This window comes from Gallinula chloropus, assembly GCF_964237585.1.
Source record: "Gallinula chloropus genome assembly, chromosome: 2".
NCBI lineage: Eukaryota > Metazoa > Chordata > Aves > Gruiformes > Rallidae > Gallinula > Gallinula chloropus.
In genome coordinates, this window is record NC_140086.1 from 126,279,151 (window position 1) to 126,298,838 (window position 19,688).

Genomic DNA, 19,688 nt, shown 5'->3' on the forward strand with positions numbered 1-19,688 from the left:
GTAATCACTTGAAAAGAATACCTTGTGCTGTGTGTTAATTATTTCTGTCCAACAGCGATTACTGCTCTGATGTGAAGTATGTTTTCTCTAGTGACAGAGGAAATTTGGGTGATTTCTTTCCTGTTACCACACAGGACTTTTGCCTTTACTGAAACACAATTATCTTTAGACCACAGCTATTCTGCTATGCTCTGTTCCTATCTGATCTTGTAAAATGCCACAGCTGTAGCTAGTATTTGATACTTTTTATGCCCTTAAGGGTATAAAAAAAAGAAATTGAAACAAAAGTTTTGAAGATGCTTCTTTACTTACACAGTCCAACCTCCTGGCATCTCAGGAAACAGTGTTACAAACCCTTTTCTCAGTGAGTAGAACCTTGCTGTTTCAGTACTTAAGGAATGCTTCGGCTACTATTTCCAATTCTGTGCATGCTTCTCTTGGAGGTGTCCAAGAAGGGAATTCTGAATGGAATCCTATACCTAGCAGTTTAGCTTCAACATAGAAATTATCATCTTCATTTAATTTTATTGCTGTTCTGTGTAAAGTTATTCCTGGCATGCAAAGGAGACAGACTGGAGAGAGGCACCATGGATAATCAAATCCATTGTTTTAGGAATGTGTATTACATAAATTTTTAAGAAATTTTGAGCAGAGTAAACATGAAAAATCCATTATTATGCTGTGGTTTGTTATTGAGGTGCTGGAACAGGCTGCCCAGAGAGGTGGTGGATGCCCCGTTCCTGGAAGTGTTCAAGGCCAGGTTGAAGATCCTTGTGTAGATCCAGGCCTGGAGGTTGGTGGCCCTGCCTGTGGCAGGGGGGTTGGAGCTCTGTGATCCTTGGAGTCCCTTCCAACCCATGCCATTCTATGATTCTATGATTTACTACTTGCAAGGCCTTACTCAAGTTGTCTTCTGAAGGTTCTCACTGTACTGCCATGCTCATCAGTTTCTAATACTGTCACCTCATTCTTCCGTCCTTTTAAGGTACTTCATTAATGTACTTGGTGAGATTTATGTCTGCTTTTTCCCACTCCATCTTCTTACTCTTCATTAGCCTTCCTTTTTGGTAATAGCATATCCGAGCCAGTGAGACTGCTGGTAGTTACTAAAGAAGCTTTTGGTCACTCACTCCAACTAAGCTTATTTGATGCAATCATTTCTCTTTAAATTAATTGATTTCTGATTCTCATGTAAATTTCTGATTCTGAAATAAATTTCTCTTTAATTAATTTCATTTAAATTAAAGACGATATGAAGAGTGAGGGAAACAGACACAAGCAATTGCTTTAAAGGAGGAAAATAATTAGACACAGAGAAAATGAATAGTTGGATAAAGAGAGTAGACCTGAACCATGGGGAGAAAGACAAAACACAGGCGTCAGAATAAAGTTGGTAAGAAAATCAGAGCATAGAGATTGCTTGGGGCAGTGGTCACTTATGATGTGTTTATTTGGCCTTATCTTAAAGTGTCCAGTGACAGGAGTAAAATCAGTTGTCTGGTTCTTGTGGATTTCAACCCTGTTTTCTGTGTTTCTTTGCATCTGCTGTTGATATGTGGATGTGTCTTTTGGATTATTTATGGTAAAAAAAATCTGGTATATGAAACATCTGGACATAGCTTGGCTCTCAGTATCAGGTGCTTTGTTTCTTTCTGAGAAGACAATGTTTCTCAGAATTGCATTGTTCTAGTTAGTGTTTCTGCTCTGTGCAGTAACATAAGTAAAAATTCCACATCTAGCTCTGTCTAAAAGGGTCTCCAGCAGACTTCCAGGAACACATCCATAGATGCTTTGCCATTTGGTTCCAAAGAGTAAAGACGAGGAGATACTTTTCTACGTGACAGCAGTTCATGATATTTCAGTACATATGGTTCATAACATATGTTCCCCTTATCATCTTTGTCTTTAGTGAGCATTTTATACTCTTCAAAAGGCAGTGTTTAAAATTTAAAGATGTGGTATGGATGTGCCCCCAAGAGTGCTTTTATTTTCTGTGTCTTGTTTGCAGTTTTCTGGGTGCATTTGTAGGAACTTTTTCCCCAGTCAAACTTTCCCTTATCTATGATAAAGGTGGGGGGGTGGGGGAGAGGAATCATCCTGAAGTAATAATAACAGAAAACTGTTTTTGTAAGGGTCTTGATTTTGCGCTGTCAAAAATTGCAATTCCCTTATGCATTAGGGTTGGCCTACTTGAAGGGCATCTTTACTGGGTGAGTGACTAAGTGCACATTTGGTATGTGTGTCAAACGTATGGTACCTATTATGGTTGAGTAGTTCTACCCTAGGATTTCCTGTGGTTTATGATAAATAGCTTAGAAATACCACTTTGCAGAAATTTCCATGAAACACGTGAGCTTTTAATGTATTGTCTTCCAATATAAAGTGTAAACCTCTATAGCAAATACAGCTATGAACTGTCAAGAAACAAACTCAATTTAAAGAGCATTGTTTTGTTTTGGTCTTGGGCAAGGGAGGAGTTGGCCATGGGCTTGCTGCTAAAGTCGTGTGCTGTCGTCCTTCTCTTGAGAGTGACTGTCATAAAGGAGTGAGTGAGTGAGTGAGTGAGTGAGTGAGTGGGCATCACTGAGCTGTCCCCCACAGCTGGAAGGGTGATTAAGAGCAGCTTTTCTCAGAACTTTGTCATGTCAAGCTGACTTGTCACTGCCAGCATCTGTCTTGCAGAATTGCATAGAAAGGATTTAAAGGAGGGAGTAGAGGAGAGAGAAGAAAGTAAAAGAATGTCCTGGAGGTTTTTTGGTCAGCTCTGGTGGATTACTGTTACTGGCCATAATTAAACACTGGGTTGCTTTTTGTTTTCCAGAGTAAAGATGGGAAAACACCTTTGCACATGACAGCAATCCATGGTAGATTTTCAAGATCTCAAACCATCATTCAGAATGGTAAAAAGGGGAAATGGGGGGCGGGGGGGAGGGAGTAGTGTTGCCATCAGCTTTCCAGTATTATGAATAGATTCCTCATCCTGTATTGATAACAGTGTACTGAATTTTTTTTCATATCCAGCCTCCAGAAGTAGTTAAGTTAATGGTGGAGTCTGGCATATTTGCTTTATAAAGCTTGATAATTTACATTGAAGAACTGATTTTTTTTTTTCAGAATGCAAGAAAAATGTATAAATCTTTCTTCCATAATCCAGGTCGCAGAAAGTTTGTCCCATATGGTTACATAATAAAATGCTTCTCTCTGTTTTGGATATTCTAACATTTATTCTATTTTGCTGTTTTTCTAAAAAAATATGCCTACATATATTCTTACTTAGAAATTGCTTTTTATTATAGGAGCTGAAATAGACTGTGAAGATAAGAATGGAAATACTCCTTTGCACATAGCAGCTAGATATGGCCACGAGCTTTTAATCAACACTCTGATTACGAGTGGTGCTGACACTGCAAAGTAGGTAACTTCAGTGACATGAATACAAGCTGAGAGAATTTCAAATTGTTTTTATTATATTAACAAGGCTAGTACATTTGCTTTAATGTTGTTTTCAGCTTGTAATACTTTGTGTGTTATCCTATACTGTGGGTTCAAGTAGCTATATTTGCAATTTCTACAAAAAAAACCCTTGATTTTCCTCTAATGTATTTGAAGTGAAAGCTCTGAAAGCCTTAATAGACTGTTGCACTGAATTAATGCATCCTGCAGCGTGTAAGAAAGTATTTCATATGGGAAGTTTTCCTGAGGCTCAGTATTCTAATTAGGTAGTTTGCTGAACCCATTTTGGCACACAATCATGTTTGGTTTATTTTAATTGTAATGAAACTGTGAGACCTGATTATGGTGTATCTTAGGCGGGGTATACATGGGATGTTTCCTCTCCATTTGGCAGCATTAAGTGGATTTTCAGACTGCTGCAGAAAGCTCCTCTCATCAGGTAGGATACTCTTTAAAAATCTTGTGGTACTTCAAGGGGGGGTTTTAGTCCATAGAATAGCTTTTAATTAAGTTTAGTTTAGTAATACAGTTAAGTAATACATAAAAATCTCCATGATTTATTAGTAGACTGGGACATGTGCTTGCTTTTTTAATGGATAGTACGTAGTTAAAGTAAATGCAATGTTTTTTGTAAGTAATTAAAAATCATCCAAACTGAAATAATGCATCTGTAATTTTTAAAATGTTGTGTTTGTGCATTTTAAGTTGGAAATAGAGGTGGGATGACTGGTTCAAACCATAATGCAACTTGAAGGAGAAAGACTTTCCAGTCTTCATCAAGCAATCCCCCATTTCCCTTCTCTGTTGTCTTCAGCTTTGTACAGATCAGTCTATTCCCATTGGTTCCTATAGTCACCTAATAGCTCTGAAGAGTCTGAACTGCTACATTAAGAAACAGTTGCATTGGTGGTATTTTTGGTAATTAAATGCAACCTGAACTTTGCTTTCATTGTTTGATTCCTCCCCTAAATTTAGGAGGGTTGTAAGGTTATTACTTCCCTTTGCTTTGGTATGAACCCTGAGCTGTTTGAACCATTGCAGTTCTGAAAAGTTACATTTGTCTGAAGGACTGTGAAAGCTTCAGGAACAGAAGAATAAACTGAATGGTTCTCCCGTTAATCTGAAGGCACTTCAGGTTTTCTGAAAGAGAAAAATACGGGACGGAGGGTTGGGGAGAAGGAAGCGATTCCGTGTGGCAAAGGAATACCCCCAGAAGGCTTGATAGTGGTGTCTGGCAGAGGATGAGCAAACTTGGATGTAAATCCAGCCTGGGGCAGATACGGACTTCATGGTTAGCCTGCAGACTGGGAAGACTGAATACTGCTCACAGCTTATTAGTGCATGCTCTTGGTGTGGGGATTGCTACCTGCGGGCTTTGTGCCCTTCTTGGTTTTCTGAGGAAGAGTCTCATTTATGTAAAATAAGAATATCAGCTTTTTAAATTCATTGATATTCACATGCAGACCTTGAGAGAAAAAGAGTCATCAGTCTGCTTTGTCCCAGTATTGAACGAAGCTTATGTAGTGGTGTTAGCACCCTAGGGATGTGCAAAGGCATCAAAGACTGCTTCTCAAATCAGAGCTGTAAACTATGAGTTGTTTCCTGTATATCACGGCCTATTGAAATAGAAGGAGAAATTAGTGGCACTTAAAAATGTGTTGGAGAATATGGTGTAGGAAAACAGCCTGGAATAGTAGCAATCTTGAATAACACATCCTGTGTTGTTCTCTATTTATTGTTGTTGAATAATTCTTAAAGGGGCGGGGGGGTGGGGATAATAGTGTTCCCAGGCAAAAGTATCAAAACTGGAGATTTAATGAGTAAGTCTTGTTACACAAGAGAGAGAATCTAAGGAGAATATAGTAGTTTTCTCAAACTGAAAATGTAGCTTTGAAACCTGGTTCAAATCTTAATCTTCCTATCAAAATACATGGTTAGGTGTGGAATTGCACAGTTAATGTTTGTGGACTCAAATTTGAAGTTCCATAGTTCACAGATTTTGGGAAGAGAAAACTAAAATGTTCTGTAAAGAGCTACTCTGTAAGTAATTGCTGTTTACAGACTTCAGCTTAACAGATTTCTTTTTCAGGCACTAAAGAGCTAAACTCAAGGATGAAATTTAAGTAGCTTCTGGATTTAGTAGTGCTGAATCCCCACTTTATTTAAAAAACACATATATGTCTGCATAACACTGATAAATTCTAGCATATCCTTAAATTTTCCTGTTACCTTCGTACATTTTATATTCAGTACTAACTTCTGCAGAAATGTTATCAGGCAAATAGGATAAGAAAAAGTGTATAGCCTCTTGCCTCAGTGCAGCTAATTGTCTTTCAACTTATCCTTTTCAGTTTTACTTGAATGCCTGTTTTTCAAACTATTACAAGTAGCAAGGACATGTTTCAAATGAAGTAAATTTTTAGTGCTTAAGTGCTTGTTGTTTTTTTTTTTCCTTCTTCCAAATAGCAGTTAAGTTTGCTTAGCAAGCATTTCTCTTTCATCTTGTAGATGAGAGGAGCTTTGTGGAAGGTGGTGTTACATAATGGTTTTACAAAATACTTGATTTGTAGGTTTTGACATTGACACACCAGATGACTTTGGCAGGACTTGTCTTCATGCAGCTGCAGCTGGAGGGTATGTAAAAAAGCATTCATGCTTTCAAATTTAGTGCTCTTTTTTCAATTGCTGATCATTCCTGTTCTTTTCCTTTTATTATTATTTCCTCTCTGTGCTTTTCCTGCCCTCTCCCTGTGGAATTTATGTAAACGTCAAAATAATTTCAAGATGGATTCTTATCTACAAACAATAAATCTAAATTAAGTATTCAGCTCAATAAGTAATTATTGGAGTACAGTGTCCAAGTATCATCAGCTTTACCTTAGGTTTATGCTTGGGGATGAAGTGAACTTTTATTTTAGATTCCCATGGATGGTGATACAATTTTTAGAATTTACAGCATTCAAAGATGGCATGCCCAGCTAAGATCACTGTAGGATGTGAGGTGGAGAACAGCAACTTTGGGAAATAAGTTTTTACCAAATCCAAAAGCAAAAGATAAATCTTAACTAAATTAAAATCCATAATTAAATTCCAGAGCTTAGGTGGATGAAGTAGTCAGAACTACTTGCTCATCACTTGAGTTGTGATCCGTATTGATTATTGTTATTGTATTGTAGGTTTTCTATAGCAGCTACTCAAAATTGCCTGGAAGAATTGGGTAATAAATTTCATGATACACTTTGTGGGACACAAGAACTCCATGATACTGATATTTTCATTTTTCTGTTTCAATGTTGTTTAAGTAATACTGTTAAGTAATCATTCTAAGTCGGAAGAATCCAAATCCATGTTGCAAGTGATTAAGGTTAAAATGTTATCTTTTCATATAAAAACACATAATTTGTGACACATTCCCTCATTCATCTCCAGTTTAGGAAATTTACTTAGATAGTATTTAAACAATTAGCAGTTTTGTACATGCATTAAGATGATCATGTTGTATTGAAAATGAATTATACTTGAAATATTTCTGTTGCAACTTATATTTGGCCTTTAAAAATCCACACCTTAAAAACTCGCCTCTGTGCTGGAATCCTGGTAGCAAAAAGCATGTGGCATGCAGGTGTTATTGTTTGTTTGCCTTAAATAATTGAAATGTCTATTAAATTAAGTTAATGTTTATGTGCTGTATGCATGCCATTTGACATCAATAAAATTTATTTAGAGATACTTGAAATAATTTATATTCTTTCCTAATTTGGTTCTGCAATTATGACATTTATTTTACATACAAAAATATATTTATCAAAAATTTTCATATGATAGTTCAGTTCCATTAAAAACAACGTATGAGATTTATATGTGTAGCAGTTCTGATATTTGCAGAGGCCAATATTAAGGAAATAAAATTTGCAATCACAAGTAATAATGCATTAATTTGATAGGAATTTGGAGTGCCTAAATCTCCTGCTAAATACTGGTGCAGACTTCAACAAAAAGGACAGATTTGGGAGGTAAGACATTCTACACTTGCGTATCATAAAGGGCTGTTAAAAGTATTATGGAAGTAGCTTATTGCTATGTGGGCAAGTCTGTGTGTTCCAGTTCAGATGTTGGTTTTTTTTAAGATGCCATGTCTCTGCTAATCTGTGCTTCAGCATATGCTATCAAAGCTTGCAAACATGTTTTGTTTATTGTGTTTTGTTAAGTGTCTAGCCTTGTTTATTAAAGCTGACTTTTGTTCAGCTGCAATTTATGAGACTTTTTTTGCTTACTGCATGGATCTGATGAGTTTAAACTGCTCTCATCCAAGGACATTAGTGATGTTCTCCAAATGATACGTTATTTAAATCTATAAATCTGTTATTTCTACCTTTCTTTTAAAAGCAAAAAAATCCATTGTTTTATTATAACTGCTTCACTGTCTTCCTTTCATTGTATCTGTCCCTTTCTGCTTCCTTATTCATGCTCTGAACTCTCTTGGAATCACATTTCTATTTTTAGTATAGAATGATTTAAGTTTAGATGGCATGATCAGTACTTTGTGTAAGTTCCCGCATCACATCATGGAAAATATGATTTTTTTCCAGGATGTGGACAGCAGGAGTAGGCCTTGACTATGTTATGGATCCAAAGTTGCTTTTTGCTCTAAATTCCACTTCCATTCTTTCCTGAGAAAGGAACAGTTATCTGTCACAACTCCTGTCGTTGAAAGTTTTCCTATGTTCATTGTGGTTTTGATTTAATATGCATGTTATATGGAAAATGGCAGGAGAGGGAAAAGATTACAATAGTTAAAAATGGAGAGAAATGGGAAAAAGAATTTTAAGGGAGAAGGAAGAGGTAGGATACTATAAAGTGCCTCTCTGCCTCCTCAAAATTGAGGTATTTTAAAAACAGAAAATAGCATTCTGAGTCCTTGGAACTTTTGAAATTTTATCCAAACCAGTTTTAGAGAATTGTTTATGTATTTGAAGCTGGAATAAGTTTCCTCTGAGATTATCATTTGTTTTAATAAGAAGGCAAGGTATATTCTTAAAAGTTTAATTTAACAATACATCTGCTATAGTTAAAATTAAACAAATAATGCTTGTTTTAGATAAAATTCTGATCTGTTTGTTGAAAACATCTACTTACTCGTTGTAGGGATTTTTTACCTTGTTTAGTTGCCATGCAGTTCTTAAATTTGTCCATGTTTTTCCATGTGGCTTGAGTTTACTGAACTAAAAATAGTATTTCTGATGTAAATTTGATCTTCCTCTATATATTTACACAAGAAAATTCATATTAAGCTTCCCTTAAGACAAAGTTTGTTCATATTTTGGCTGGCAAATAGGTCCCCTAGATACTGTTCTGCACTATTAAATGGCCCCTAGAACATGGCCCCAATTTTTAATATTGTAAAGATGCATTCTTCTTCACAAATACTTGCTTAAAAACTTAAGAAGGATTTAAGTTTCATTTTATTTTGCTTTTTCTGTCTCTCTATTATTTTGCTGTTATTTACCATTGTACTTTTTATTTAAATGTGTACTAAAGAACTCCACTCCATTATGCTGCTGCCAATTGTAATTATCAGTGCCTGTTTGCCCTTGTGGGATCTGGAGCTAGTGTGAACGACCTTGATGAGAGGGGTTGTACACCTCTGCACTACGCAGCTGCATCAGACACAGATGGAAAGTAAGTGGCATGCTTTGTCCTGAAGCCTTGGTCCTTAGAAACATTTGAGCTGGGAACTGTATGTTCTGCCTTTAGATTTGCCAGATGCATTTTTTTGTTGTTGTTTTTTAAAGACGAAGCATTCAGTGGGTTGGGTCATTCACTGCATTTAAAATATTTTATCTAGCAAGTATTTCTGAGAAAAATGACCAGTAGTAAAATGTATTGTGATTTTCTTGTTATGCCTTATAATGCAGGTGCCCCAGTTAAGGAATTTGTTTGGAATAGAGTTTTCAAGCCCACCTGCTGTCTAGTGGTTGAGTAAATATCGTTTGTGGGGGTTGTTACGACAGTTGCAAGCAGTAGGGTCATTTTGCTTTAAAATCAAATTCTGGTGAGGGATGGTGCATTTTGTGGAGGGCTCTTGATGTTGCCTTAAAATCTGTGTAGTTAAACAAAAATACACTGTAAAACTATACTGTGAGTTACAGTAGGCCTACATCAGGATAGAAATTACCTCGACTTCAAATATAAGGTACCTTATCCATTTGATGTTTGATTAAACAGTTCTTCTTTGGCATCACAACTCTATCTCTTGTTAGTATAAATGTTTGTGAGGTAATTACTGCCTTACTAATGAAATGCATCGAGAAACTCTCTTAAATCCATAAATGTCTCTTGAGTGTGTTTGTTTTGTGGTAAATGGTTATATTTCATGCAATTATTAATGACTGAAGTGCTTATGTGTAAAGCTCATAGAGACAGCACAAAATTAATGGGGCTACCAAAGCACGAGGCAATGTCTGTATTGAGCAGATGAGTATCACTTGGGTGCACACACATTCACATAAGCAGGTCAAAACAAGCTGGCGTGCAGCGTCGCATTGTGGTGACACCCCTGCTGGACAGGTGCCACTTAGTGCCGTACCATCTTCCTTAATGCAGCAGCTTTTTATACGGTGAGGGTAGCAGTAGGAATGAGGGGGCATACAATTGGCAGGTGGGTTTTGAAGGATAAAGAAAGAACACTTTCATGGCCATTCAACTAATATTTAAAGTACATGTCTTTTTATGTAAAGCCAGATTTTGAAACAAAATTGTCTGCTGCTTTTTAGATATACTTTCAATTCCCAATGGAGTTTGCTGCCATAATTTTACTTTAATTGCCCTCTTACAAGTTGAGCTAGGATTAATTTTAGCTTCACAGTTGCTCTGAAAACCTCCAAACTATAATGGTTCTTCAGATGACATCGTTTTGCCATCTGTCTTACAAAAAGGCAGGAGCAAGAATGATGATGGCAACGCTGCAGAGCTTTGGGAGATAGCTCAAAGAATCGTCTCTGGCACCCGTGCGATATCGCCCTCCTGATTAACAGTTGGCTCTCAGGAAGACAGGCTGCAAAGCAGAATGGCCTGAGGAGCAGCTTTTTATATTGATGCAGGAGGATGATTAGTAACAGCTGGAAAACCAGTACTGCTCAGCTCATATTCAAAATAGGAAAGAAGCTAAAAATTATCACAGAGTTGGAATATAAAGCCCGGGCAACAAGAAAAAGAAGTCAAGAAATTATCCTCATAGGCATTCCAAAGATATTTATGTGCATTTTTATAGTCTTTGTTCAGACATCTTTAAAGACAGATTTTAGGGACAGGGATGTTTCTTTTGAAAATTATTTTCCTGTGTGTTCCTGTTTGGAAGTGTTTCTTTTATATCTTTAACGCGTGCTTCTGATCTGGAACAAACACCAGTAGGCCTTATTTTGACAAGACTTGAGAAAGAAATGTGAGTGTAGAATGAGATAAACTAAGCAGCATCCTACAGGAGAAAACTCACCCACTTTCTATGTTAGAATTATTTAATGGACAGTACACCAGTTAATAAATGGGTCGCAAAAGTAACTGGTCTGGGCTTTCAAAACGTTTGATCAATCTCCTTTTAAAGAGGTCTTTTGAGGGCAGGTAAGTATGCAAAAAATGCAAGGTTAATCTCTTTTCTGGATGAGAAGAAATAGCAAACATAATTGTGTGGTTTGCGTTGGGTACTCAAGGATTTTTAGTAGGTTTTTTCTTCCCACAGTATATTTAGTGTATTGAGGTTTTTGTGAGCCCACAAATACAGAAAGTACACAAGTATAGAAGTTTAGATAGCCAAGGCCAGCAATATTTATTAATGAGCCATGAATGTTAATACAAAATGGATGATAAAAAAAGAAAGATGAGCTGACAACTAAAATGTAGGGAGAGTAGTTCTCATTCGATGGGAGACATTGACTTGTCTTTGGATTCTCAGAAATCTCATCTTGTTTCAACTGAAATAAAAACTTACAGGCCTGGTTGCCATTCATGAAATCCAGACATTTGTTTACTGGGCAAGTAAAACACCAATTAGTTGGTTAAAAACATAGATAGACTTTACAGGTAGCTTTTTATTAGATAAGTTGAACTTAAAGTTACTTACCCCTTGTGTTACAGATGTTATTCTTTAAACCTGGAGAATTCTTACCTCTATTGCTACCAATCTAAGTCCTTTTATGCTGGGCAGAAAATCATGAGAGCGCACGTTGATATCGCTCCTGTTCTTGTCAACTTTGAAATGAGACAGAGTACTTAGTAATTAGACACTTCCTTGTCATAGATCTTCCTGCAGTTTCTTGCCCCTTTCATCTTCACTCACCTGGTTTGTTATTTTCAACCTTTGGGATGGAAAAGCAAATGCAGGTCTATTGCTGCTCATGAGGCTCTTGAGCCCTTCACCCCGTACAGCTGCCTTGTGTTGAAATGTGTTTCCATTTCATCACAGCTGGTACTGGATCTTGTTCAGCAGATGAACTCACTCTGTTCCATCTGCTGACTCCAGGCCCTTCCTTGCAAGAAGAGTTTTGATGTTGCAGGGTCATGCCTCAGGTGGTGGCTGCTTTTGTAGGGTTTCTGCCTCTCTTTTTCCAAGGTTTGAATCTTCTCCAGGGTTTTGAATGATACAAGTTTCTACTTGTAACAGCACTGATCAGAGGTCATGTTAGGATTCCGGCTTCTCAAGCCTAACCCTGCCATAGCCTACTGCATGTTTTTTTGCATGACATCATAGCATAGCCATAGCAAACTTCAAATAAACAAATGGCTTCACCAGCAAGTTCAAGGTAATAATGGTGACTTTGCAAAGTGTTGCTGGAATGGTAGACAACATAAAATGATGAATAAGTAGGGTTAGTGGTTGGAATCATTTAGTGTGCATACATGGAGTTTCTTAAAAGAGAAAAATCAGGAGAGGGGCCTGACTTTACCTTATTTTTCATCCTCCTGGGCTGAGTGTCTGTGGTTGAAACTGTGCTGATCATGTTCTGCCTTACAACTTTGTGTAAAGTAAGTAAGGAGTGGTAGGATGTAAGCATGCCAACAACTAAGTGCAGTTACTATATAAATACATCAGTAAATAGTGTCCGGCAGTGGAACTGTACGTGTGTATACATACCAAGACTCTTGCGTACCTGCCATGAAGACCTCAGCTATTGGTTCTCTTGCTTCTGTATTAAGTACAGAAGAATGTGCCCATACAGAAAAACATACAGAACTATTAACCATTTGTATTAACAAAGGTGAAAGCAATTGTATCAACGAAGAGGAAGATGGCCATGAAATGCTGGCTTTAACTAAGTCAGGTAATGCAGAGGATGCAGGAAGTCTGCAGCAAAGGATTCTTTCAAAGTTGGGAAGTTTTGTCATTGACCTTAACGCTTGGTGTAATGGGTTAGGTGTTCTCTAGTCCTAGCCAATATTGTACGTTAAATCAGTGTTCCTGTGTGCTGTATTCTGTTTTCCAATTGAATTGGAACAATTTATCACTTAGTGTGAAGTTGAAGTTGAACATTTAGATACATGGTTGCGTATGTCAATTTAAATAGGTGCCTGGAATACTTGCTAAGAAACGATGCCAATCCGGGGATCCGAGACAAACAAGGATACAATGCAGTTCATTATTCAGCTGCTTATGGTCATCGCTTATGTCTTGAATTGGTAAGAAAACATATCATAGATGAAAGCTGTAACAGCTGCTCTTACAGGGTATGATGCAGAGGCCAGGGTATTCCTCCACCTTGGTTCTCCATCCGTAAGCTAGGGCAGTAGTGGTTCTCAGCCCCTGTCAGGATAAATATTTAAGCCCTCAGTACTCTTAAAATAGGGGCAAGGTGAGGAGTTAAGATGGTAGATACTGGCTTAAAAAGACAGTGCGCTGAGATGAAGAGATAACCGGTTGAGGATGTGGGATATTAGTTTTGTTTTGTTTCTTAACTTAAGATACACTGCTAAGTTTTTTTCCTGATGGCTGAAATAAAATAACTACAGGTTATCTCGCTCAGAAGTGTTAAGATATTTCAGAAGTATCATCTGAAGGAACAAATTGAAATGTATGGAAAACCCGTAAAGTAAGGGTGCCTTTTAAAATACTTCATGTAGTTACAGTAACTAACAGCCACATAACAGAGTTTTAGATAATAAAACCTCAGGTAGTTTTTTATTAATCCCATTGCAAAATCTCTTTGTTATTTGATATGCTAATTTTACCTTCTCTGTGTTATACAACTAGTTAATTTTACATAAATCATACTTTTATATCCAGATGTGAATTCTGAATTTTTTTAATTGCAGATTGCAAGTGAAACGCCTCTAGATGTTGTAAGTGTGTATTATTTCTCACTGTGTTATTACTACTGTATGGCAAAAGGGAGCATGTAATTTAAAAAACCCTGCTTATTTTTAGACTTATTCAACCATTTCTTCAATGCATAGATCTATTTTTTTCATTTCGGTCGCAATTTAGTTTTAGTCGCAAATCAGAATTGTAAAATAGAAAGTTATTTTTAAGCCTTTTTTTCATTTAAACATTCATATGACCATATGATAAAAGTGTGATCTGAACTTAACAATCTGAGTATATTTGGTCGTCTTCAAACACTTCAAATGTTTTAATTCTGCTAGTGTACTAAGTGAAATACGGTCTTGAAAAGGACCCAGAATTAAAACTTTGGGACACATCTGGAAGTAAGAAATAGGAATGTATGCATACAGATTTTAATTCTATTTTATAATGCTTGTGCTTCTTTTGGGGTCCATTTCTTCCCCTTGGGAAGTGTTTTTTCTGTTCTGAGACATCAGTCCTGCCTTCTGGCTTTGAGTTTTGTTTTCTTGCTGACTTTTCACCTGATCTAAATGCCTACTTGTTGTTTGTGGGGGCGGGTCCTGCTACAGCTCCTCTCACCTGTCCTTGTATTGCCTTTGTATTCATTTAACCTATAGTATTTCATATGGCTGCTGCAGGAAAAATAATTTTAGATTTGCTTCTGGCTTAAATATCTCATTGTTAAACAACAGTTAGCAAGTGTGCTGGGGAGGTGAACATAGCGGAGGGATTGCAGTCTTTGCAATTCAAACTTTAAAAGGTTGAAGGGGATCTAGAATTCCTGAGGAAATGGTAATCCTCTACTATCATTGCTATTTTTATCCTTCATTTTTTCAATCTGTGTGTACTGGAAACTAGTGGTTATTGCTGAATGTTTGTAGAGGTGAAGGGGGGTTTTGCACTCACTCTGACTTTCTCTCTCTGCTAAGCTAATGGAAACATCAGGTACTGACATGCTGAATGATTCAGACAACAGAGCACCTATAAGTCCACTGCATTTAGCTGTGAGTATTTAATTATTTATTGATGATTGCTCATCTGAGAGGAAACACATAGATTTATTCGTAATGGATTTTTTTGAAAACTAGGTCAACAACAATACATGAAATGCAAAATTACATACCATAATATTCCCAGATGAGCTATGGAAGGTCATTTTTAGCATTTCACTTGAGACTTGCTTCATGGAACAGCTTTTGTTTGGTATCTTCTGATTATGATTTACATTACCATTTATGCTAATAGACTTTTAGAAGACTTGTTCTGTAAGCGGTGATGACTTCTTTTTATCATCATCATTGTTTAGCATGAGAAATGTTTGACCTTAATACTGAAAGAAAGATTTGCACAGAAAGTAATGTAGGAGAGGACCTGATGAAAATGTCTGTAGAAATATACTCAACATACAGAGTAATCAGCTTGATATGTAGCTTTCATCTTTTCACTGGGCTTCTAGCAAGTCTCATGCAGCACATACATATATACATGGCCAAAGTAAAAAGTAATCCTCGATACTGGCAAATGACAGCAGTCAGAAAAGACTGGAAATTAGTTTTGTCTGGGGGCAGAGATGATGTATCTGTGAGTAGACGTTTAAAATTTATGATGGAAATTCTAAAACCGTAGTTGTAGATGTTTGTTTTCCGTACATCTGTCTTGGCACATACCTACAGAGTATTCTCTGTGCCAGTCTTTTATCCTTGTGTATTCATTCTGATCTCTCAACCATTTCACCCCCTAAGTCTCTACTGTTTTACCAGTTATGTTAATTGTGTTGTAAAGTTGTAATTTATACTGCATTCTTCTTAGTTATAAATTTTATTGACTTCTGCATATGTTCCTCACTTGAAATAATCTGAGGGTGATGTAACTATAACTACATATTGGTAGCTATGCAAACTGGAGGCGTGCAGTTTTCTGAAAGCAGTTTCAGTCACTGACTGAAAGAATAAAATTTTAAAAACCCAGCAACCTTCTCACTGAAACTATGGAGTGGTTTTTAATTAGTTGTAGCTACTGTAACTACTTCCACACTGCATCAGCAGGTCTTCCACATGTTAAAACAAACATACTACCTTCACAGTGTTATTTATGTAATCCTGGTAAGAAAGGGGCAAATGCAAAGGTCAGGAACACTGAAGAATTTTCTTACCATTGTAGGCCTATCATGGCCACCATCAGGCTCTGGAGGTGCTGGTACAGTCGCTGCTGGACCTTGATGTGAGGAATAATAATGGAAGGACACCACTGGATCTTGCTGCCTTTAAAGGACACGTAGAATGTGTAGATGTGCTCATTAATCAGGGAGCATCAATCTTGGTGAAAGATTATGTTGTCAAGAGGACACCAATACATGCTGCAGGTATGTGCTAATCACTAACATCTAAAATTTTGGCTTTTGAAGTAGATCATTGTTACATTTCAAAGTCTCCATCATTAATGTTCTGAGAAGTGGTGTTTAGGATGACTTTTAAGATACATACTGTGCTGAGAAAGGTGTAAGAAAGTAGTTGTGGGTAGCAACTGGTGCCATCCCAATAAATCATTTTGGCGTAAGGTATGCTGATCCACACTGCTGTCTGGAAGGGTGCATTGGCCTTGTCCATTCAACTAGCCAGACTAGCTGTACTGACAGGTGCCAGTGACGCATTCCCATTTCTCTCCTCGTCTTTCACACAGCCCAAACTGTAGGCCCAAATTTAGATATGTGAATTGTGTTGCCTGTCTTGGCAGTAAAATACTTCTAAAATGACTGGAGTCTTGGAGAATTCTGTCAGTTTGAGAAGAGACATGAAAAGTATATTTTGGGTTTTTTCCAGGATTTTAATGACTCCTAAGTGTTTTCAAAATAACAGCAATCCTTTGCAATATTTTCTTGCTGCCTTTCCTAGAATATTTCTATATACCTACCTTTCTCAAAGTCTAACATTCATGCTACCTTCCTATTATTTTTTCCTGTCTCTGAAAATAGGCTTGTTTAGACTGACATTTATAACTATGGTGTTAACAGAAATGTTGCTGCAAAAAGAGTGTTATGTACAAAACACCATCATTCTAACCACTTAATTTGTTGTCCATGAGCACAAACTGTATTCTTCTGTTTGATTTAGCTTCTCCCAACTTCTGTTAGCATTTCTGTCTGCTGGAGAAGCATGAATTGCTGCTGTTCTTACACGGATTGAATGCAGCAGCTGTGCATCAGAAATAATGTCCCTTCCAACTATCTCTCATGAGTTGCATTTAAATGTGATTTTTTTTCTTTTCATTTTGTTTAACTAGCTAATTACTCCAAGGCATTACATTTCCTTCCCCTCTTTTTAAATGTCATTTCAGTTATTCTTTCATAACTATGCGCGTGCTACACCTGCTAACAAAATCTCTGTATGGTTAGCCAGGTATGTGTTTACCTGCGCCTTAAAACAAGCAACAGTTATGCTAAATACTATAGGTCATTATTCCTTCTTGTGGATATTGTATATGTATATATATTGTAATTATGGTTAATGTGTGCAACCCTGTTTACATATAAAAACCCAAATACCAGTTGGCTCTTGACAGTTGGAATCAATTACTTTTAACACTACAGAGCTGAGAGTGCTGAATTTCTGAAATAGTTTTCTTGTGTTCATAGATTTTTTTTTTGGTTTTAAGTCATAGCAGTGGTAAAGTTCTATGGTAGGTTCTCAAACTAACAGGCTTTAGTCTGAGCAGGTTGCCAGTCTGAGCTTTATACTCAAAGGCAATTGATGGAAACCCTGTATCTTTCTGATGCTCTACAGCTACGAATGGTCACTCAGAATGTTTGCGGCTATTGATAGGAAATGCAGAACCACAGAATGCAGTGGACATTCAAGATGGAAATGGACAGTGAGTTTAAACAATACACATTCTGTTCTTCACAAGTTACTGGTTTTTTTTATAAAAGGAAAGCCTAAATGTTTTTATTTTATTAAATATTATAAATCTATTACTTTAAAAGGAGATGATATTTGAACTAGGCCAAATGCAACTATTTTGCAACAAACAAATAATGGCAGTGAAAAATATTCTTTCTCAGTTAGGAGGAAACTAAAATGTGTCTTATTGCCCAAGTGCTGAAAAAAATGGATGCTAGTAATTTAATAAGGACTTCTGAATTACAATTTGTTTTCTTGAACCAAAAAACAAATATGAAGGGCATTCTCCGAGTGAAGGTAGTGCTAGAGTAAATGATTGCTTATGTAAATTTTAACAGCCTTGTCCAGAAGTATTTGTTATATTTCAGCTGAGTGCTGGTCTGTTAAATTTCTCAGTAGATTACACTTTCTTTCACTGTCTGCCTAGGACGCCCCTGATGTTGTCAGTTCTCAACGGGCACACCGACTGCGTCTATTCACTCCTTAACAAAGGAGCAAATGTCGATGCCAAAGATAAGTGGGGAAGGACGGCATTACATAGAGGGGTAAGAGAATATTCTGTCCTTTCTAGTTTTAATGCATATTGATTTCAAATACAGGCTTAATATGTAGTGTTAATGAATTTCTCATTATTCATATCTTGACCTTCTTAGTTGTCTTTTGAGTTGCTTCCAGAAGGCTAGCTTTTGCCTGTTGTCGTTTTCATAGAATCATTTTGGACTCATAGAACCTCCTTAATCTTGCTGTAAAGGGTTGACTGGAGACGTCCCAGAATACCGCTTTTTCTTATGGGAGGGGGTAATATTGATGGGGGGAATAAAAGTATGTGCCAAATACTCCTTTTTTTATAGTCTGTGCGAAATAAGACAATTGAATGAGCCCTAGAGATTAACAGTTCAGTCATTGTTGTTCCAAGGAATTAGTCTGTCATCAATATGGTAATACATTGCTGTTTTTCCAACAGAATGACTGTTTCCATGAATAAAAATAATAGCTGCTTATTTTGTTATTACTTAAAAATGTAAAATTGCCTGCAGTTTCCTTGTTTTAGGTATTATACACCTTGGCTTACATACCTGTTTGCAAATTGCTGTTTCCTGTCTGACTCTGGCAGGCAGTTACCGGGCACGAGGAGTGTGTGGAGGCATTGCTCCAGCATGGTGCTAAGTCCTTACTACGAGACTGTAGGGGACGAACCCCTATACACTTGTCAGCTGCGTGTGGACATATAGGTGTTCTGGGAGCTCTCCTGCAGTCAGCTACATCCGCGGATGCAGTACCTGCAATAGCAGACAATCACGGCTATACATCACTGCATTGGGCCTGCTATAATGGTAAATATGTTCCAGTTAAAATATGGACCTAAATGTATTCGTTGATACTGAGACAGAACTTGTTACTGCTTACAAAAGCAATACATGAAGCCTGTTCTCTCTCAGTTCATATTATTCAGTGAGACGATACGAGGGACACGCTATCTTGGGGGAATGCATTAACATCTAATACATAACATGAGATGTTCATCTTTCTACTACATTTTTGTTAGAAACTGCTTTCTTAATTTTGTGCCCCACGGAGTCTTTCAAGAAGTTCAGCATATAGTACATGTGAATAGAAAAGTGCAGCACAGCCTTCAAAAGAGCCTTCACAGGGAGTCTAGGGAGGAACCGTTTCAGATGAAATCTTTTTTAGAATTTGCTTCAAATCAGCCTTGCTAGGCATAAGAAGCCAAAGTTGATAAAAGTGATTCAGTAAGGTTTTGGGGTTTTTTTTTTTTAACTGATAACTTTTCTTGGATTTGGCGGTGAGGGAGCCCTTAAAAGGTAGAAAATTCATTAAGCTTCTTGGCTAAAGATTTTTCTCTGTGTTCATTTCTGACATAGTAGAGGTTCTCCTTTATTTCACCTGAGTCACATGATAAAGGAAGGTTTTAGAGCTTCATTTTAGCATTTATTTTTGCCAACTAAGCTGTCCTCACAGCTAAGGCAACTGGGTAAACACACTGA

At 37.0% G+C, this 19,688-nt stretch overlaps 1 protein-coding gene across 1 annotated transcript in view; it reads left to right on the top strand.

Annotated features, from left to right (window-relative positions):
- ANKRD28 (ankyrin repeat domain 28) overlaps positions 1 to 19,688 on the top strand; it is a gene marked incomplete at its 5' end in the record, with an annotated part of 75,569 nt that overhangs the window by 44,727 nt on the left and 11,154 nt on the right. The window contains 13 exons of the mRNA XM_084260021.1: positions 2,822 to 2,900; positions 3,297 to 3,411; positions 3,810 to 3,892; positions 6,024 to 6,087; positions 7,398 to 7,466; positions 8,992 to 9,132; positions 13,011 to 13,122; positions 13,756 to 13,782; positions 14,716 to 14,790; positions 15,947 to 16,148; positions 17,566 to 17,653; positions 18,110 to 18,227; positions 18,797 to 19,016. Coding sequence (XP_084116147.1) covers positions 2,822 to 2,900; positions 3,297 to 3,411; positions 3,810 to 3,892; positions 6,024 to 6,087; positions 7,398 to 7,466; positions 8,992 to 9,132; positions 13,011 to 13,122; positions 13,756 to 13,782; positions 14,716 to 14,790; positions 15,947 to 16,148; positions 17,566 to 17,653; positions 18,110 to 18,227; positions 18,797 to 19,016 — 1,393 coding nt within the window. The remainder of the gene's footprint in view (positions 1 to 2,821; positions 2,901 to 3,296; positions 3,412 to 3,809; positions 3,893 to 6,023; positions 6,088 to 7,397; positions 7,467 to 8,991; positions 9,133 to 13,010; positions 13,123 to 13,755; positions 13,783 to 14,715; positions 14,791 to 15,946; positions 16,149 to 17,565; positions 17,654 to 18,109; positions 18,228 to 18,796; positions 19,017 to 19,688) is intronic.